General features: G+C 53.6%; 1 protein-coding gene across 3 annotated transcripts in view; it reads left to right on the top strand.

Annotated features, from left to right (window-relative positions):
- Window positions 1–19,450, top strand: part of VPS45 (vacuolar protein sorting 45 homolog) — a 43,973-nt gene extending 24,523 nt beyond the window's left edge. Inside the window, exons 14-15 of one of the 3 annotated variants that reach the window (XM_084823878.1) lie at window positions 4,370–4,501; window positions 18,806–19,450. In XM_084823878.1, coding sequence (XP_084680004.1) covers window positions 4,370–4,501; window positions 18,806–18,899 — 226 coding nt within the window. In that variant the 3' untranslated portion in view covers window positions 18,900–19,450. Of the gene's footprint in view, window positions 1–254; window positions 294–4,369; window positions 4,502–18,805 lie in introns of those variants that run through there. The other 2 variants (XM_084823874.1, XM_084823877.1) reach the window with 2 other exon arrangements.
- The last annotated feature ends 2,226 nt before the right edge of the window (window positions 19,451–21,676 follow it).

Raw genomic sequence — 21,676 nt, 5'->3', positions numbered from 1 at the left:
GAGCAGCCTTCCCCAACCTGGTGCCCCCCAGATGTGTGGGACTACCACAACTCCTATCCCCTACAGCCTGGGGCTGATGGGAGCTGTTGTCTAACACATCTGGAAGGTGCCATGCTGGGGAAGTCTGTTTAAAAAAAAAAAGACTGTAAGGTTTTTCTCTGACACAAGAAACTGGGAATGTAATGGTTACTCTCTCTTTTTTGGGAAAGCAACACCGCAGAAGATTCACGGTCGCTGTTTTCCTTCCACTTCAGACCATGAAGCTTTTCCCCTCTGTGACCTTCTACTGGAACTGCATGTCCGTCACTGCGTTGCTCTCTGTTCCATAGCCAGCGAGGAAAATAACAGTTCTGCCCCAGGTTGATCTCAGGGCTGGTTTATGACGGATTCCGACAATTGTTTCTGAAGGGTATGGATGGATGGATGGATGGATGGATGGATGGATTGGGGAGGTGGGGGTGTTACTGGGAACCATCTGCTTTTATCCCCCCCCCCAACAAATTCTTCATGATGCTAAAGCAATTTCTGCAACCTGTCTACAGCATGCAAAATGGAAATTAACATCTCTCTCTCTCTTTCTGCTTATTGAGCTAAATGTCTTTGTTACTTACGGGGCAGGGGCAATGCAGAGCAACTGACCCCCCAGGCCAAAGGAGACCTTACCTTTTCCACCCCTATTGCTGAGAAGCTGGGGCCCCTCTTAGTTCCCGCCCCACAAGTTATGGGGTAAGGTTTGTCAGGCCGCTTGTCAGTGCAAGGGCCTCAACGTTGCGAACCTCTGGAAAGGTGGGGCAACGGCAGTCCGCGCAAGCGCCCGCGTGACACCAGCCAGGACAAAACGCCACCTCCCCGTCTCGTGTGTCTTGGGGCGTGGGGCTTTTTGCAGTAGAATCTTTGTTTTGGAGGGTGGTGGGGAGGCCCCGGTAACATTTGGAGTGAGCGTCTTGGATTGTTTTCACCTGCATGCTCCGATTCCTCCATAAGCTGACTCACTTCACTGGTACACCAGAAAGCGCTCTTTTTTTGGCCAGCCCACGTCTGCTCGCATCTTCGTCGTCAGATTCAGTCGCCCCAGTTCTTGGGATCTCAGCAGCCGACAGTCCCCTCCCTCCCGTGTTTGCAGATGAGCGCCAGACACCCACTCCTTCCCACCCTCCAGACCTCGAAATTGCTGCCACTAACCGAGCCTGGGGGGCGGGGGAGCGACGATTTCACATTGCGATATCCTTGTGCACAACGAGTCATTTGCGCACCTGCCTCATCTCAAACAAGGGCTTATCCAGGCACGAGAAGAAACCCGCTGAGTTCTTCGCAAAGGGGCAGTGAAGAGGGGCGCCTGCCCAAATTTTCAGAGGGCTCTTCCTTGCCTTGATGGCCACCTTGGAGTAACCGAGTCTGCATTATCCCAAGCAGAGACACCCTCTTCCTTACGGTGATGGAGGGGCAGAGCTCCAGGGAATTAGCTGGGGTCGGTTCCAAAGGTGAGGTCAAGAGGCAGTTCAAGGTTCAGAGGAGAGCAAGGTTAGCACAGGAGAAAGTCTGGGAGCTGGGGCACAGGCATTCTTCCAGCCCTCTGTGCCTAGGACCGCAGGCTTGTAAACCTGAGTTTTCAGAGCCCCACCCAGAGCACTGCTGCAGGCCCTCAGTGCTGCTTGTGGAGTAGAGCCTTACTCACAAGTATACCTTTACTCACGGGGAGTCCTCATTCCTCAGGCAGGCACTTCTGCGTCTGATAGCTGGCCGAGCCTGCCCCTTTGGGCATGTGTGTTCCTGGGCTGGATGGCCACTCCATGCCTGCCTCTGAGTCCAAGAGCGGGCTGACCATGCCGTGATTGGCGGGCCGATGGCCATTTTCTCCCGAGGGCCCAAGAGGCCCCTGATCTGCCTCCAAGTCCCTCTGCACAACACTTTTCAGCTCAGGGGACTTCAGGTCACCCTCCAAAGAGGAGTTCTCCAGAAGGGGCATGATGGTCTCCACAACTGGGTAGGGCAGAGGGGCCGGCCCTACTACTAGGCATAGTGAGGCCGTCGCCTCAGGCAGCAACTTTTGGGTGTCACGACAGGGCAGCAAATGGCTAATCGTTGTATTTTTGCTTCCACGGCAGGGGAGAAGCACGTGTGGCATTTTCCGCGTCACGTGTCCAAATGAGTTGGCCGCCTGGGGGTCATCACGCTCCTTGTCTTGATATGGGGCGGCGGAGCTGTTTGCTCCCTCACCTCAGGCAGCAACATGTCTTGGGCTGGCCTTGCAGGGCAGTGCCTTTAGAGAGAGCTCCCGCCGGGAGAGATGATACGGAGCACGTGCTGTTCACCCTACTCCTCTCCTTTTCAGGGGCTCTTATTACCCATCAGTCCCCGAGCATCCGTCCATATGGTGTGTCCCACCCCCGCCCCTCAAAAATGAGCCTGCTGTCAGATGCTGCACGCTGCCCTCTTCTCCCCCCCGCCCCCCGGCTGACTGCAACCACAGAGAATCCTGCGTGACTCACATCTGCACCGGTGTGTAAACCCATCATGTTGGTGAACCATGCCGGCCCCGGCGGGTGTGACTTGGTGCAGTTGCTAAATATATCCAGCTGAATCTTAAAAGACTTGCAGGATGGGTAGATTTCACATTTTGTTCCAGCTTGGGGTTTGGATGGGAGAGGTGAGTGTGTCTGTGTGTCTCTCTGCGAGTGTGTCTTCATGTGAGTCTGTGAGCGTCTCCGTCTGTGCGAGTCTGTGAGTGTCTGTCTGTCTGAGAGTGTGTCTGTGTGGGCGGGTCCCCAGGCGTGCCTGTCTGTGTCTTTGCAGGTCTGTGTCTTTGTGCAAGTCTGTGTGTCTGTGTGTGTGAATCTGTGTGATTTAAGAAGTTTCTTACCGGCTTTTCATTATAAAACAATCCCAAAGCAGGGTGCAAACAAGAAACCATAGTATAATAAACAACATTGACCCCCCCCCCCAACACCAATCAAATGGGGGAGAACAGTAACAAATAACAATTTACACAATGCAGCAAAAGAAAAGAAAGACAACCTTCAATCCAAAGCCTGAGTCTTACTATTCCAAATGCCAGCCCATTTTTGACTGGGCCCATTTCTACGTTAATGCCCCCCCCCACCCACACAGAAGATTTCCCTCCCTGCTCTCGCCCTGCTCCTCTTACACTCTGCGCAAACCAGCCTGCAAAATTAACCTTGCAGCACCGCTTTTATTTCTCAGTTTTTGGACACGTTGTTGGCCCTCTTCCTGGTGTGGGGGGGGGAGGAGGGCGTGGAATCTGTTCCGACTGAAAAGCCTCGTCCTTTTTTTAGACTTCTTACAAAGCACCAGGGCAGCTAGAGATTGTTACCAGCGATGACACAGCCTAGCAACAGGAGATGACAATACGCAGAGTGGGGAAAAAATGGATGCAGCAGAACAGAGCGAAAGCCGGGGCGGGGGGGTTGAGAGAGAGCGAGCGCACCCCTCTGCTCAGAACCGGCCACCAGCGGTTGTGTTTTCTTGATGTGGAGCGCAGCGGGCCGCGAGCCCCGAGCCAGAGGTCTTGAAACGCTCCGTCTCCCACGCCCCCCCCCCAGTTCCTTGGAAACTAAGGGAGGGTCCCGGGGTGAGAGAAGATGTAACGACGGACTGGCTCTGAAGGTCATCTTGTCTCCCGGCACCGATCTTTGCCCTGCGAGAAGTGGCTGGGAATGTTCCGAGAGCTGTTGTTGGCAAACGCCCCGGCCAGCACCCAGCGGAATTGAGCGAGTGCCTGAGGACAGGGCAGAACCCTTGGCGACACAGCAGCCTTCCCTCGCCCGAGTGGGCTTGGCAGCCGCTGCCCCCGCCCGATGCGCGCCCGCACCCTGAGCAGCCACTTGAACCCCTGCTCTGGTAACTCGTTCCGCTGCCTCCCCCGCCTGGCGCCCTCCAGATGTTTCGGGCCTCAGCTCCTCCGTCCCTGAGCACTGGCCGTGCTACTGGGGCCGGCGGGTGTTGAGGACCAACACAGCCGGAGGGGACCAGGTGGGGGGCGGCTGGATTACAGCAGCCGGCGTTCCCCCGATCAATCGGCGTTTGCAGAGTCCGCGTCCCCTGCTGCCCCAGCGACGTGGGCGGCCTCGCGGCCTCTCGCTCTCGGCACTTCTGTCTCATCCTTCAGGTGAAGTGGCCCCCGGGGGTCAGTAGGAATGAGACAGTCCCTGCCCGCAGGCTCACAGCTGCGACGCGAGAGGAGGCGGCTGGGAGGGCAGAGGGAAGGAGGGCTGGTGGAGCGGCCGTGCCTCACGCCTCTCCAGTGAGCAGGCGCCGGGGCCAGGCCCAGCCGGGCGCCCGCCAGCACAGCACTTTGGCCTCGCACGGCCGCCTCTGGCCCGCCCCACCCACCTGCCCCTGTTTGTTGCAGGCCGCAGGACATCATCGTGTTCATCATCGGAGGAGCGACCCATGAGGAGGCCCTGGCTGTTTATAACCTCAACCGCACCACCCCCGGGGTCCGGATTGTGCTGGGCGGGACCATCATCCACAACACGAAAAGGTAAGCTGGACGCCGAGGCCCGAAGCGGGCAGTGGAAGCGGTGGGCGACAGGGACGCCTTTGCCCTAGTCCTCCGCAGAGCGCGCCGAGTCCGAGCCTGCGATGGGCTCCTGGCAGGAGCCGCGGTCACCGACCCCACCGAGACCGGCGAAGCCGCGCGGGTATGCGCGGCGCCCTGTTCCTCTGGCAGCACTCGTCTCACGCCTGTTTGCTTTTGGCTGGAGAAGCCCGTGCCTCCCCGCTCGTGGGCGCGCTCCCGCTGCCCTTGGCTATCCGCCGGCGAGCGCGCGTCCGTTTATTTCATTGCTACGCTGCCCCGGAGCCGAAGCTCTCCGGGCCCCGCCGTTGCGACTGGAATCCTCGGGGCGGGGAATAAAAGCAGCCTGCGGGCGCTGCGCACTGACTGGGGCGAGACGATCCTCCTCCTTCAGAGGACACTCCTGGGTCCTCCGGATCCTCCTGATACGCTGCCTTCAGATGGCACTCCTGGATACCCCGGATATGCCACCTTCAGATGACACGCCGGAGTACTCCGGATACTCCTGGATACTCCTCCTTCAGATGACACTCCAGAGTACTCCTGGATACTCCTCCTTCAGATGACACTCCTGGATACTCCGGATACTCCTCCTTCAGGTGACACTCCTGAATACTCCTGATACTCCCGGATACTCCTCCTCCAGATGATACCCCTGAATACTCCCGGATACTCTAGATACTCCTCCTTCAGGTGACACTCCCGAATACTGCAGATACTCCTGGATACTCCTGATACTCCCCCTTCAGATGACGCTCCTGAATACTCCCGATACTCAACCTTCAGATGATACCCCTGAATACTCCAGATACTCCTGAATACTCTGGATACTCGTCCTTCAGATGATACCCCTGAATACTCCTGAATACTCCTGATACCCCCCCTTCAGATGATGCTCCTGAATACTCCGGATACTCCTGATACTCCTCCTTCAGATGACACGCCTGAATACTCTGGACACTCCTGATACTCCTCCTTCAGATGACACTCCTGGATACTTCTGATATTCCTGGATACCCCTGATACTCCTCGTGATACCCCTGAATACTCCTGAATACTCCTGAATACACCAGATACTCCTCCTTCAGGTGACAGTCCTGGATACTCCTGGATACTCTAGATACTCGTCCTTCAGATGACACCCCTCCTTCAGATGCAGTTTTACACGACGTATTCTGGATCCTTCAGATGCAGTTTTACATGACGTATTCTGGATCCGAGTTCTTTGGGCGCATGCCACCCATTCCTAAGAAAAGAGGGATCCATTTGCTCAGAGGGACCAAGGCGCTTTTAGCCTTTCTGCGAGCAGTCAGGGAATCGCCTCACAAGGGGACGTGCTGCACAAGGCCAGAAGCAAATCCCGCATGGTTCGTCTCCGTGGGCTGGCAGTCAGAGGTCTCCTGTCTCCGTCCAAGGAGGCTTCATTTAGATACCGGCACGAATAGCCCGATACGCCCCCCTCCCTCTCCTTGTGAGAGTGTCGCAGCATTGCGTCATCACCTCTCGTAGTGTGAATTATGCAGCGTGCAAAGAAGCGAGATCGGAAGCTGGGGCTCTTGACGGGGCTTCCTGCATTCCTCGCAAGTCATTGCAACATTGTGGGCCCTTTCCTGCCTCCCCCCCTCCATTCCTCCTCCCTTTGCTTTTGCTGTTTTGCGATGTGTGGGGCTGTTCTCCAGCCGTGCTCTTGGGATTCTGCTTCTGCAGGAAACCAGTCGCTGGCTTGCGCGTGACCTGCGCTTAGAATCCCTCGGCTTCTACAGCTGGCACTGAGCTTTGCTAACAAACAAAATCCCAGACTCCTAGAACAGCCTGTGGCTGCGTGTGGGACTCCTTAGACAGCCTGGGTGTCTGTCTAGAGAGCCCCTGTTGTGTGCGGGGGGTGCATCTCCGCGGCAGAGCGCCTGTTTTGCGTGCAGAAGTGCCCAGTCTCAATGCCTGGCATCTCCAGGTGGGGCTAGGGAAGACCCCGCTTGGAAGCCCAGGGAGACAGGCCTGACCCAGCTCTAGCACTGCTCTGACACCTGGCATCAGGGAGCCTGCATGGCGCAGTGGTGAGAGTGCTGGACTGGGACTCGGGGGAGTCCCCACTCGGCCTTGAAGCTCACTGGGCGACTTTGTGGCCCCCCGCCTACCCTGCCTCCCAGGGTTGTTGTTGTCAGGGGTTGTTCTTGTTTTCCCGGGCATTTTAGTCTTTCAGTCTCTGCTTTAAATCTGCTACTGTATTTCAAATCTTTGCATTGCGGCTCGGTTTTGTCTTGACGCTTACTTTTATACTGTAGTTTTAAACTTTTGTACTGTCTCTTACGTTGTATTTTATGGTTTTAATTGTTGTGAACCACCCAGAGAGTTTTGGCTATTGGGTGGCGTAGAAATGTAATAAACAAACAAACAAATAAATAAAATGAGGCAGCTTCCTGGGCCCCCGCTGGTTCCAGATGTTTTAAATGCAGTGGCAAGACCATCAAAAGAAGAAAGTTACAATACCTTGGTCATATTATCTGAGGCGAAAAACACGCCATTCTCCAACTCATAATACAAGGGAAAATGGAAGGAAAAAGACCAACAGGAAGAAGACGAACATCGTGCTGAAAGGATCTGAGGGAGAGGTTGGTTCAGCTATACTTCTGTACAACTCTTCAGGGCGGCGGCGTCAAAATAGGGATGTCAGAGAATTTCGCCACGAATCTCGGGGAGGCCGAATGCCAGCGCATTCAGCCCCCCGGAATCGGTGGTGGAACGGTCTGCCCCCCCGCCCCCCCCCGGGACAGGACTTACCTTGGGCGGATCTTCCTGGCGGCAGTGGCTCCGGCGGCGGTTCGGCGGCCGCAGCAGCCGGTCTTCTGACCGGCTGCTGCCGCCGCCATTTCCAGTAAAAAAAACGTGATAGGCTACATAAAGATTTATGTAGCCTATCACGGCTAGATTTTTAAAAAACCACCGTGATAGGCTATGTAAATGTTTATGTAGCCTATCGTGGCTGATTTAAAAGAAAAAAAAACGCGCATACACAAATGGCGGCGCCCATGGGGCGAAAATAAGGGGAATAAGGGGAAAATAAATAATAATGACGGCGAAAATAAGGGGAACGCAAATAGCGTAGCGTCTACGCTATTCGCGTTCCCCTTATTTTCGCTGTCTTAGTCTACATAAATGTTTACGTAGACTAAGACGTGCCAAAATAAAGAATGCAAATGGCGGCGCCCATGGGCGCCGCCATTTGCATATGCGCGTTGCTTTTTTTTTTCTTTTAAATCAGCCGTGATAGGCTATGTAAACATTTACGTAGCCTATCACAGCTGACTGCAGGGACGCAAACGGCGGTGGCTACGGCTGCCGCCATTTGCGTCCCTGCTAGCCAACGGCTGGATGTCTGGCCGCTGGCGGAGCCAGCTGGCGGCTCCACGGAGTCCCTGCAGAGCGGAGCCAGCTGGCCAGAATTTCAGGGGGGAGGGACGGAGCGCCTCCCCCCCGGCCAGAATTTCGGGGGGAGGGACGGAGCGCCTCCCCCCCACCGCAAATCAATTTCGCTAAAAGGTAAGTGACTTTCGTACATCCCTACGTCAAAAGCAAAAATAGCTGCAATGATAGCCAGCCTCCGATAGGAGATGGCGCCAGAAGAAGAAGAAGAAGGCAAGTTCTAGGAAATGGCTGTTGCCATTCATGACATGATGGTTCTCCGAGTCTGGGGCCAAATGCTCCAGGGAAGATGGACAGCTGTTGCAACCCCCCTTTTTTGTGCCTAGACTGCAAGGCAATGTGGCCTTTTTTTTTTTTACCACACCCAAGTAAGACATTTCTCAGGGGTTGTGTTTTCTCTTCCCATCGATCAGTGTTGACCTCTCTCCCTCTCCCACCCCCAGTTAACAAAAGCTAACTTTTGTTAGCTTTCTGCTTCCCTCAGGTTCTTGCCGTGAGCCCCACACTGGCCCATCTAGGCAAGAATCTGAGGCAAGCAGAACGCCGTCCTTCCTGCCCGCTTCCTTGGACCTGCCTGCACCCATCTCTGGCAAGTGAGCTACGGGTCTTGGGCTTCGCCCTCCACATCCCACCCGGGGACAATGCTCAGTCCGTCACCAGCTCAGATTTGCAAGGCTGAATGGGGCTCAGTTGGGGAACCCAGACTTTTTAAATTATTTATCTATTATCATAGATTTGTTATTTGCATTGTTCTATTCTTTATTTGTATCACTTATTATTATTTATTATTTGTTGTTGTTTTATTATTTATTAATATAGCAGCAGACCACAGATTCCCAGGAACACATTCAGGTCTAAACAACAGGGCAAGATTAACACAAATGTATGAATAAAGGACAGGGTAAGTCCAGAATTATTATCCAGAATTCGGATAATAGAGAAGGGGAAGTCAATACACATGACCATGATACCAGAAGAAACAAGTGCGTAAATACAGCACATAAATACAGTTTCAACAGACTGTAACGCTCCTACCACGGTCAGTTTGTTACAATATTCTGAGGAAGATGTTGTTTCTGTGGCATTTTTCATGTGTCCGAAGGGCTTCGTTTGCAATATCTCCATAAAGCACAATGGCCTTCTAAGACAGGGCAGCACAATTATGCCCATTTCGCAGACCGAGGGCTCAGCCACCTATTATTATTATTATTATGTTTATTTATATCCCGCCTTTTTCCCAATACTGGGACTCAAGGTGGCCTTACAACGTTAAAACTGCTACAATTAAAACCTATAAATAGAAATATAAATACAACTGTATAAAAGTTAAAAATATAATTAAATCATCAATATTAAAATTGTAAAGATATTAAAACATTAAAAGACGAGCGCTCAGGTGAGGTTTGGTTGGACCAGCCTTTGGCTTGCTCTCGGAGCCAAAGCAACGCCCACTTCTGGCAGGGGCCGACTGCGAGGCTTGCAGTACAGAGGAGCCGGCCTCGCTGATGCCGTCCGTGGGCGCCCAAGACCTCCGCCTGCTTTGGATGCAAGCAAGTGCGATTCCCACATTCTCAAAATAAGCACTTAGCCGGCAGTTCATGTAAGGGCTCCTTTGGAGTGAGCAGGCGATAAAAATCCCAAGGGGAGCAGTTAAGAACAGGCTGTTTCAACGTGTGGTTGCGGCATTTATGTTTAATGAGGGCTAAAAGCTGCCTCCCCCTCCCGCCCCCCGGCCCTGCGAGGACAGCGCTGTCCCTCAAGTTTCAGAGCAGGTGCGCGGGACCTCTGGACTCCGCTCTTCGGTTTCACATTTCCTAAAGGCAGCGTACAGGGAGGGTCTCTCAGGGCATGTGCCCCGTGCCTTCTAGCGTTGCTCCGTCTTCATCCGCAGACGAGCTCCAAGCCAAAAGGCACTTTGGGTAGGAGGGATGGGGGTGCGAGTGCCACATCTTGGGGCTGAGAGAGGGGAGAATGAGCAGACTTTTCCACTTGCCACTTGGGAGCATCTGGCAAGGACAGGGAGCAACCGCCGTTGCAACTCTCTTTTTGCAAAAGGCAGCAAGAACAGGCAGCACAGAAGGTTTAGGTCCGTAAGAAGGTTTAGGTCCTGATCCTCGTGGTTCTCAATAAAAAGCTGGTTGGAATAAGAACCTATGAACCTGCCTTATACTGAGTCAGACCATAGGTCCATCTATTTTGGAATTCCCTGTTCTGACTGGCAGCCGCTTTCTGGGGTTTGAGTCAGGGGGTTTCTCCCAGCCCTACCTGGAGATGCTGGGGATTGAACCTGGGACTTTCAGCTTGCAAAGCAAGGACTCTGCCTCTGAGCTACCTCCTCTCTGTAAGCCTTTACAGACTCTCCTTTTAAAAAATGCATATAGAAATAAGGTCTTTTTAAAGTTGTTTTTTTTAACACCTTTGGTCTTGGAGGGTAAGCTCACAGGGCAGAAGTTGTGCCCAGGCAGACAGAACCCCTGCCCCGCTCTCAATAACATCTATGCTCTCTCCCTCTCTGGAAGTGCTCACACAGATTTCCCCATCTGCTTACCCCAGAAGTATCCCTTATTGTCACAGCACAGGAGAGATTAATTGGTTTCTTGCTCTTGAAAGGAGAGACGGACTGCCGATTGCTGGGAACACATGGGGATAGGACGGGGGGGGGGGGGGTTCTGCTCCCCGAAGTGGGACACGGCCTTTCAGCTGGATCCCAGGTTTAAGTAACTCTCTGAAAGTGGGTTACAAAGGCAAGTCTGTATTAACCCACATTTTTACCAAATCCTGGTGAAATTAGCTTTCTCCCCCCTGCATGCTTTATGGCTTATTGAGCTGTTATTCCATGTAGCCTTAAAGCCTGTTTAGTCCCTGATCTTGACAATGGAAATTTTATTTTTTTAAATGATCGCTACTCAGGTGACTGAACGCCATCCAGTCCAGTCCAGAAATCATTTTGGATTCTGCCCAGATTACTGGAGCTCCTTTGCTAGGCCTTGCAGAGAAACTGCTGTGAGCCACCAAGTATCACCGAGAAAGAGAAAGTGCACAGCCAAGACAGAGGACAAAAGAGGGCAAGGATTTGTGTAACATGCCATACCCTAACTTATATGTATAGATGCAAATCTAGAAATAATTACTGTAATTTGAATAGAAATACAGTACACTTCACCATAGTGCAGGTCCCACAGGTTGGATCCAGATTTATTCATACTTAGAGCAGACCTATTAAAGTAAATGGGAGTTAAGGTAGTCACAACTACCTTAAGCCCCATTGACTTCAATGGGTTTACTCTAAGTATGGCAAAGCCTGGATCCAGCCCCAGGTGATTTGTCATGTCTGCCTGTTCAGTCTGCTATCCAAGTGATTACTGTGGATGAGCAACTTCAAGGCCCCTTCCTGCCCATCAGCTCCTTCGGGTTCTTTGAATAAACTGCAATTGAGAATGAGAGCACCCCTCAAACAGAGGACATGGGATAGTGCTCTGTCAGCCTGTCAAATAGAGGTCTGTGCTCTGTAAAGTAGGACACATGACCACCCTATGTCATTGGTACATGGGGAGCCATGAACTGGGCCTACTGGGAAACCTGTTCTGGGCCTTTTTCTAGAGAGCCCTCCCCTCCCTAAATCCAGAAAAACTCTCCTGGATTTAAGCACCTGCCTCCCCCCCCCCCCATTCAAATCATTCTGGATTTGGGCAGCAGCATCCCTGCTCCGTAGGGGGATGGGCTTTCCAAAGGCTGGTTTGGAGATGGATTTCAGGCCGGCCCCTGCGGCGTTTGCTGACGTAATAAACGGTCCGGCATTGAAGCTCTTTTGAAGGACGTCCTGTTCCTGCCCAGTGAACAGCAGAAGCTGCACATTTTGCTCCAGTTAGCTGGTCCAGTGGAGGCTGGTGGCTCTGATGTCAGTGAGGCGGTGAACCTGCTCCAGGTCTCGGCCAGAAGTGCGGACCACCTTGGATGGCTCCCTTGGAGTTTTGACTGGTTCTGACTGAAACCTGGGGCAGAATCACTGCCCCACTGACATCGGAGCCACCAGCCTCCTCTGAGCTGGTGCTGTCGTGTTTTGAAGCCTGGAAAACCAGAGTCGCTGCACCGCCATGCTGGCGGGGGGGTGGGCGGGGGGTGGGTTGTCGTCTAACACGTGGTTGGCAGCAGGCAATGCTGATCCGGCAATGCTGATCCGGACTCATGGAGCAAGGTCCGTCACCACTTTGCTGCCCATGACCACTTGCGAGACGGAAGAGGGTTTCCAAAACAGTTTGTGATATGGCCTGAACGTGTATGTGTGCTGCCCAAAGGGAGAGAGAAAAGCCCCTTCTTTCTTCCTTCCTTCCTTCCTTTCTTTCTTTCTTTCTTTCTTTCTTTCTTTCTTTCTTTCTTTCTTTCATAGATTTATGTACTACTGAACATGTTTAAAAATATTTTAATAAAAACATCTCTCACTAGATACCTTCCCAGCCCCTTCACCCATCATGGGAAGGTAATGCTACTATTCCTACCTTACACGGTTGTTGTAAAAACTACTAAGGCAGTTGATATGGGGCATCAGAAGTACTGTACAATCCCAAAGCCTTTTTACCGTCCTCCTCTGGGGCTTCAGGGAGGGTCTCTTGGATGGAGCAACCAGTCTTTGGGCTCCCTTCCGCCTCCGCCACCTTCTTTCACAAATGGGCCGCGGGTGACAGCAGACCCTTCTCTCATCTCAGCGCCCTGGTGGGTGGGTGGGTGTGTGGGGGCCGAAGTGACTTGTCCACAGCCAACCAGAGGTGGCTCACATTTATGGGGCTTGGGGTAAATTAATACAGGTGCGTAGGGCATCCTAGACTATGTTAAAGCACTTTGGCTACAGAAATATGATAAGAATTAGCTGTTTGTTCTCTCCCTTTCTTTCTCATTCGCTGTCTCTGTCTGTCCCTCTCTCTCTCTTACACACACACACACACACACACAAAACACGCAGCTTTGGTTATATTTTTGAGACTTGTGCCACCTTGAAGCCTCCACTGAAAATTCCAGAGCCCCACTGCTATGACGCTGCCTCTGACGAACTCCAAGGATAGGAAGTAGCATTCTGTTCCCCAGCCGGGGGTGGGGGGCACCTTTCCCAACGTCGCCCAGGAAGTCAGTGGCCAAGATGGGGACAGAAAGCAGGGCCAGTCCATTTGTGTGGCTTATGGGAAGGCCCAGCATCCATTGCTGCTCATGAGGAGAACGTGGTGCAGACTTCAGCGTCCTGAGAATCTTGACTTCCCTTGACAATACAGTATAAAATACAAAACTACTTTAGGTTCAGGCTGACAGGAAAACTAGCCCAGCAAGCTAGAAATCAAGTTTCTAGCCCTTATGAAGGCTGAGCTGGCATCTGGCTTAAGAAAGGGTTGGGCTTAGCCGTGGAGCGGTTTAGAGCAGACTTGGCTATAGCTTTCCACTTCAGGAATGGTGGAGGAAGGAAGTCCATGGAGAGCAGCTTCCTTTTCAGACTCTCTGCGTAAATGAATCTTTTTGTCTGGCTTCCAGCCTTGCATGGGGGTGGCTCGCACCTCTCTCTCTCTCTCTCTCTCTCTCTCTCTCTCTCGTTTCTGCGTCACAGGATACCTTCATGAATGATTGATTGGGAGTGCTCTATAGAGGGGAGCTACTGGGCCGTTGTTCATCCAGGGGCCTTTGGAGTGCCTCCCCCTCTCTCCTTGGCCATCGGATCCTCCCGGAGGAGTCATTTATTCCTGGCCTCTGTAGAAACCCCGGCCGGTGCCATGCTCAAGTTGCGCGGCACCTGGGGCCTTTTGGCCTGACGTTGTTTGGGTTTGCAGGCAGGAGCTTCTTGAGGCCTGGCGTGACTTTTCCTAGCAGCTCTGGCCCAAAGGGGTGCCAGGGGGAGCTGCTGACATTAGGGTGAGGGCAAGGGTGTTTTGAAATGACATTCCCCCACCCTCCGCAAAAACCTCCCCAGATAACCTGTTCCACTGCCTACCTCGAATACACCCCTGCGGAGAAGGCACACCATACGAGCGGGGCTGGACCCTTTGAGCCCATCGTCCAGCTTGCCACTTTGGCCTCTTCCACCCACCCCCAGCTCCTTCCAGTCAGCCTGGGTCTTCCGGGATCTCCTCGCCGCCCACTGACTCTTTCCTCGCAGGCCTCCTGAGGAATTGCCGCATCGGGTCGGCCTGTGCCAGAGGTGTTGAGCCTCAGGGCCACATCTGTCTTCTGGACTCCCCCAGTTGGCCATGACCTCTTTCCCTTTTTTTGGCAGTTTCCTGCCTTCTGTGCATTCTCTCTCCCTCCCCTCCTCATTCTAAAAGGTAGAAATTAGTGCTGTGCCGAAAATTTCACCCATCTTTTTTTCAGCTGTTCTCATTCAGTTGGATAGAAAAGACATTGCTTTCGAAAAGAAATTTCAAAGGAGGAGAACTTTCGGAGAGATTCTCATGGGTTGGCTTTGGGGTCCTTGTCCTTCTTTTGCTTATGAGGTAGCCAAGGGGTGTACATGAGCATCCTGTCTGTATTTGGACAATAATCTCTGTGGTGGCCGGCGGCCTCCTCAGCTTCCCGCACTTCAGTTAAAGCCATCGTGGGGAAGACGTTGTGAGGCCATTCCCCCCATGGGGCTTTTTCGGTTTGGGAAGTGCAGTTGGCCTGGGAGGCTGCAGAGCAAGGGAAAGATGTGGGAGGGAGGGAGAAAACACCCCCAGCCCCCTCGGCCGCCTTGCAGGGATTAGGTCAGCTCAAAAATACCACCCAAAGACGTTCAAAATCCTGCCTCAGGAAAGTGGAAGCCTCGCCGCAGCGGATGCTGTTGCCACCTCCAGCAGCAGCGCAGTGAACCAGCGACCCCGAGGGGAAAAGGAAGAAAGGAGCTGTGCTACAGCCCCTGCCGATGGTGAGCCCTCTCTGCGAGAAGCGGCTGCAGAATTTCTCCTCTCCTAGGAGAAATTCGGGGACATTGTCCCCCCAGTTTCTCTGCCCGCAGATAGGCCGGAGAATTTCGAGAGGCCATTCGTGCGCAGCTCTCGATGCAATGCCTGTCCTCAGACCTAGTTTCTGGCACTAAGGCCTTCAGGCTAAAATATGGTCGTTTTTCTGGCCCCGCCCCCTTTGCCTGTGACCACACCCACCGCTGGACTGTGGCCCCCGAAAGCTCCTCCGAATTTGCCTTCGGCCCTTGAGCAGAAAGAGGTTCTGCCCCCCTCCTGTCGCCAGGACCGAGCTTGATGGTGCAGCGGACTGGCTGGGTAGAAGGCGGCTTCCTGTGTCCCTGAGCAGAGCACGGATCCAGCCCCTTGCCTTGCCGTCGGCAGAGGGGACGCATCTGGGCTATGCTTACTGTGGTGGAGCAAGCCAGTGCTGGGCTTGGAACCGGTGGACGCTGGTGGCGCTGATGTCAGTGGCGTGGTGGATCTGCTCCCAGTTTCAGTCAGAACCAGCCTGAACTCTAAAGGAGCTCTCCGAAGTGCTTTCTTTAGAGGTCCGACTGGTTCTGACTGAAACCTGGAGTGGATTCACCGCCGCCCTGACACCGGAGCCACCAGCCTCTGCTGCTTGGAGCGCAGGGGGCTTTGTGGTTTGGGGACATTTTTGCTTTGTCCTGGCTGCCCAAAGCTCCAGAACTCTGCCTCCATACTAGGCCCGGCCCAAGACATTTTGCCGCCCAAAGTTCCGTTCCGTTGTCATTCTCGTCCTCTTCTCCCTTACTATCTATGTCCACTTCTCTGGGTTTTTTTAAACCAGAATTGACGCTCCGCTTCTCCGCGTTTCCCTGACTGGAACCTGGGCTTTCCTGTCCCTGAACCGGGTGGGGGAAGCTGCTAAAAGCTCTGCCCTCTCCCCACATAATATGCATGGGAGGGGATATCCCCCCCCCCGACACACACACACACACACACACACACACACAGCTGCCCGCTTAATGAAGTTCTTTTTCTCATAGCTCCAGCCCCCACCCGCAGTTGAGGATTAAGTTCATTTGGCCGCATCTGCCAGTGGTGGAAGCAATTGCTAAATAAAAATAATAAACCCACTTCTAGAGAAACCCCATCTGGCTCTTTCTGTGCCGTAATGAGCACCAGCCACAGAGATGATAAGATGGAGTATTAGTGGTGGATCCCCTCTCTTAGGGTGCGTGTTGTTGTTGTTTTAAGAGAAGGATATCATTACAGCTGTCCTCTTCCTTTCCCCACTCAGCCATGTTTTATTTTGGGGGGTGATGGATTATTCAGAACCATGAGGGCTGGAATCTTTGTTTTCAGGGGCAAACCCATAGCTCAGTGGGAGAGCACCTGCATTGCATGCAAAAGGTCTCGGGTTCAGTCCCCAGTATCTCCAGGTGAGGCTGGGGATGACCAGGGTCCGAAATCCCCAGAGAGCCAGTGCCAGCCGGTGTAAACGATTCTGAGCTGGCTGGACCAATGGGCTGATGTAGTACATACAGCATCCTCCTATGTTAAAGGGCGGTCCTGCGCGGTGCTGCAGGCGCTGCACAGTAGTTGACTTCAGAAGAACCAGCCCTCTGGCTTACGGCCTAAGAAGCCTTCAGCGAGAAATATCGGCTCTTCCACATTTTGGTCCCTTCTCTTGTTTTGATCCCTTTGCACGTAAATCATTCTGGTGCGAAGATTCCAAAAGATGTTTCCGTTTTGCCTTCCGCCTTGCTGCGTTGGGTTGCTTTGCAGCCATCATTTCCCATGTCTTAAGTAGCCTCGCTATCGGGGGCATTTCTTTTGCTCTCCGGGTTCAGTTCCTAGCTTTGATGACATTCCTAGCCTTCTCAGTGGTGGTCTCAACACTCTAGGAACTTGCTACTCGCAGATAGGGATGCTGGAGAAATCTGCCATGGACTCAAATGAGGCCAGATTCCAAAGAATCCGACCTCCAGAGTCCTCGGCGGACCGGCCACACTCACCCCCGCGTCTGGAGGAGTTCCCGCAAGGCAGCTCTCCGGCTTCCTATAACATGTGATATGCTAATGGCAGCTGCCATTAGCTTATCGCAGGAAAGTTACGGCCGTAAATGGCACATTGTATGCTATTTGCGGCCGTAAAGCACTTACATTTACCTAAATACAGCTGTAAAAAGTGGCAATTTAGGTAAAAATAAGTGCTTTGTGGCCACAAATGACGTACAATGTCATTTATGGCTGCAGTTTTCCCAAGATAGGCTGATGGCAGCCGCCATGAGCATATCATGTTTTGTACAAAGCCAGAGAGCTGCTCCGCCAACTCCAGCAGATGCGGCTGGGCTCCGGACTCCGTAGGGGCCCAAGTGGCCTGAATTGCCCCGCAATCCCCCCCCCAGGCTGGACAGTGGGGGTTCGTACATCCCTACTCACAGAGGCTTTCCTCCGCCCGAGCCCCCATCCTCCTCTTCTTTAGGGGATCACCTCAAATGTAGTTAGCTTCTGGTCATTCTTGGATTGTGGTCTGAATGTTGTACACTTTTATCTTGGCAGGTAGACAAATGTAGCGCATGTGAGCATGAGAGAGAGAGATGCTAACACCAAAGCCAGCTCTTGCCCTCTTTGCCGTGTGACCATAACAAAGCCGGGTCCTGAAGTAGGAAAGTACCACGGAGGCATTTGCTGGGCATGTCTCCACCCTAGTGCAGCCCATTCTGAATGGAGAAAATGCCCAAGGAACAGGTTCAGCCCTTTGCGGGCTCAGCCCCAGTGGGGCTGCCACCCAGCTCCCGTTGCACTCTTTGGAAGCGGGGCTTGGGGGCCGCCAGGTGTGTGGAGGGCGCGTTGTGGAATGGCACCCCGGCAATGCCGGCACCACCGGCCGACCTCGCAAGCGGGGCACCAGGCGAAGCCTCTGGGCCGTGGAGGGGGCTGCCTCATCAAGTTGGGGGCCGTGGCCAAACAAGCGCGGGGGCTTTCCTTCTTTTGGGGCAAAGCGTCACGCAGGGTTGCGGCCTCCGTGTCACCGTGACGCACGTTCGGCACAGCGTGTTTCTCGACGAGGCAAGGGGAAAAAACAAACCGGAGCAAAGCCGTTTCCTGGCTTTGTAATGGAGAGAATGGGAGGCACGAGGGAAAGTTTCCCTTTGCGTGCAGTCCAACTGAGGGGGTGGGGAGGGCGAAACGGCCCCGCGTTTCCCCCCAAGGGAAGCAGAGCAGGGAAGGGGCGGGCTCGGGAACGGTGCTCGTGCTGGCCACAAGCCGTGTGAGTTTCCCAGTGTCGCAGCCCTTGCCTCGCGCGTGGGCCGTTCACGAAAACACAGCCGGCCGCTCTGTGTGACGAGGGCTAATTAACGGGGCGTGGGAGGTTCCCGGGGTGCATCTGACAGGAGGGCTGATGCAGGAGGAGCTGCCGGTGGGGTGAGGCGGGGTGGGGGGCTCAGTTCATACTAACGTAGGCCTCCACCATCCCTATGTAGGCCTCCACTGTCCCTTCCGCATCTTGCCTGCCTTCTCTCGGGGGGCGGGCAAGGAGATTTAGAGCCGACGCAAATGATGGCATTGACCGGTCAATGAGTGCTGGGGGGGGGGGGCTCAGAGAAGGCGATTCATCAGGCGCTGGGTTTGGGGACACCGATGCAGGCAGCGGCGTGGGAGGTGGACAGGCTCCAATCCTGTGATCAGGGCCTGCGATGGGCTCCGATCCTGACAATGTGATGCCCTGCAGTCTGGGTACATTTTTCTCCCCTATATGCCCAAGAGCAGCCTGGCTTTCTGCTTCTGGGCTGACGCAAACCCACTTTCCCTCCGTCCCTTTCTGCACTTGCAGGGCCCGAATCCAGCCCGCTCGGCGGAACCAAACAGACTGGGCTGTGCAGCCCCAAACTGCTTAAGCGTGAGCCATCCCCTTGTGCACAAGGCCCTTCTGTTAATCCCCCCATGTTGTTTCTGCTTCCCAGCTTCCTGGAAGAGGTTTCGGCCGCTGGTTTCCATGGACGGGCCACAGAGAGCTCGCAGGGGATGGCGAGGCCAGCAAGCACGCGGCTGCACTGAAGCTGCGTCTCCCAACTCTTACCCCTGACCGTCTCAGACCACTAAGCATCCGCTGCGTGTCCGGCCGTGTCTCCATCCTGTTGCTGAACTCTTTCACCTTCCTTCAGAGCAAGCCGTTGCCCGGTGCTTGAAAGTCCAGGGAAGCACTTTGGAAGCCCACATCCGAGTCTCCCTCCACGTCCCTGAAGTTGGAGAGGCTTCGATGCTGCTCTTGTCACTTGTCTGCTTCTCCTTTTTCAAGGAGCTGAATGAGAAGGAGCGGCTGGAGGTGGCCGGGAAGCTGAACTCTCCAGATCCATCTTTACCAGCCCCGATGGGGAACTGAGAAAAGAATGTCACCTATTCGGAACCTCTCGTCCACCTTTCCCCCCTCCCTTTCCTCCTTTATCATGAGGATGTTTGAATTCCCTCCTTTCCAAACCTGCCTGTTACCTGCTCCCATGCTGCAAATCGGCAAAGCCACCCGCCCCAGGTCCAATGGGTCCCGTCCCTTGAAATGAAAGTGGTGTGAACTCCAATAAAAGGAACTCATGGTCTTCTGGCAGATAATTAGCATTGTCTTCATTTTAATGGAAGAGTGAGCGTTGTGTGATTGGTGGGTGGTGTTGTTTGGCTTGTGGGGAGAGGGCTGGATCCTCTGTGCTGGGGGCGGGCAACACACAAGCCACGTGTGCCCCCCCATCCTCTTCTGGGGCACACACTGCTGAAATGGCCTGCGCCACACTGCTCAGCAGCAAAACACATGGGCGGTTTGCCTCCCGGTAAAGGCAACCCCCGGTGTGGGTCGTTTAAAAGAGTGAATTTAGCTTGTTTTCAAGGGTTTGGGGGGAGTTGCCGCTGCTGTGCGGCCAGACTGCAGCAAGCGCATGACCTGCGGGGGGCTGCAGGGGCTGGAAAGTGGCGCCCAGACCCTCCAAAGTTGCCCCCGCTCCGATATGCCGTGTCCTCCCAGGGGACATCTCAAATGCAAGCAGGGCAGGGCTTGTGTGTGCACGTGTGTTCTGCCCTTGGCCACACTCCTGCCCATTTACAGGCACGTGATGGTGGGCCGGCCCAGAGCTTTCTTGGCGCCATCTTGAATCTGCCTGGTAGCTTCTTGTTCTGCACGAAGCCTTGCTTCAATTGCATCTCGAGTTTGCCTGACTTTACTTCCTCCTGGGGCTGTAAGGTGGGCCCTAACGTTTAATAACAGTAATTTTAATTCCTAGTAAGCTAGGCAACTTGGAAGGAGTTGTCGAATTCCCCTGCAGTGCCTGGAGGAAATGGCACAATGGACCATCACTAGTTGGCCAGAGTAAGTCCAAGATCATATTCAGCCGAGCATATTCCACCAGCACCCCATACAAACACCCCGCTCTAGGTTACACTTTTACTCTGTTAACTCCCCCCGCCCCGTCTGGCGTCTGGCGGCAGCGCCTTGTGGGGCCCCTTTCCTTTCTCTTTTAGTAGCCCTGATGCCAAACGAGTGCCTTGTCTTTGCTCTCTTGTTTAGTTCCCCTGTTCGCCGGAGTCGCTCCCATTGAGCACTCCTTTGGCCACGCAGGGTCAAAGGTTGGGGGCTTCCATTGTCCCTGGGGCTTTGGCTAAATAGCATTCAGCCCTGATTCAAATCCACCTTATCAAAAAGCTTGGCTCTGAGACAAAGAAAAACTCCTTTTTAGAATTTGCTCGCCTGTGTCGGCTGGGGAGTGGAGGCCGTGGCTGCAGGGAGAATTGGCTCGCTATGACCGTTTTGGTTTCAAGATGTCCCTTGATGGCTCGGCGAGGCTGTTGCCTCAGGTGGTGTTTGGGGGGGGGGGCTGTTGAAGGCGGTAGGGCAGGACAAAGGCAGATCTGACCCATGACCCACCGGGGCCTACAGGTAGCCAGGTGTCCTACTTTGCGGAGGACCATCCTGTGTTCTGGAGAGTTGGCAGAGGACTGTCTGCTATTGGAAGGTGGCCTCTGTTTGAAGGTCTGTCTGGTTTAAAATTAGGAGCCCCAAGGAGGGAGAGAGGGACGGGGGCCTTGGAGCTGCCCAACCACAGGTAGCTCCTAGACAGCGGATGACCTGCAGGCGCACCTGAGCTCACCTGCTCAGGCTTCTCTCCTACGGTGAGATGTATCGCATTTCAGATTTGAATTCTAGTTGTTATTTCTACATTTGCAGTGGCACCACATATTTGCATAAGTGAACGTTATGCGACTTGGTGCCCCCTTTGGGGCCTCTTCTTTGGGTCATGCCGTTCCTCTTTTTTTGGCAAGGTATAAGTGGCCCCCCAAATGACCAGGGTAGACAAAAATTGGTTTCATCCCCAGTAAAACTGAAGGCCATCAGTGGCGGGGAGGAAACAAGAGTGCCTGTCAACTTCTCCATCAAGAACCATGTCCTGTACGCTCATTTCCCCATTTGCAGCGTTATTTTTTATTTTATTTTTTGCATTGATTTGTCAGGGGTGTGCCGGTGGTTGAAGGAAGGTTGCCTTCCTTCAGCATGCCGACCCAAAAGTGGGCTATAAGAAATAAAGCTGACAAATGAATTCATCCACTGTAGGGCTACCTGTGTGGGAACTGAGGCGGAGGGAAAGAATCAAGCATGTTTTTATTTATCATTTATTTATTAAATGTATTAATTGCCCATCTGGCTGGTCACCCAGCCACTCTGGGCGATGTACAACGCATATAATAAAATTCTACAATAAAAACATTTTCTACAATACCCTAACCCACCCCAAATGCCAGCCTGAACAACCACGTTTTTAATGCACGGTGGAAGCTCATTAAAGAGGGGGCATGGC

This window comes from Heloderma suspectum, chromosome 17 (assembly GCF_057233095.1).
Source record: "Heloderma suspectum isolate Gila_16-S chromosome 17, 16-S_ref, whole genome shotgun sequence".
Taxonomy (NCBI): domain Eukaryota; kingdom Metazoa; phylum Chordata; class Lepidosauria; order Squamata; family Helodermatidae; genus Heloderma; species Heloderma suspectum.
This window is presented reverse-complemented; position numbering and strand designations above follow the sequence as displayed.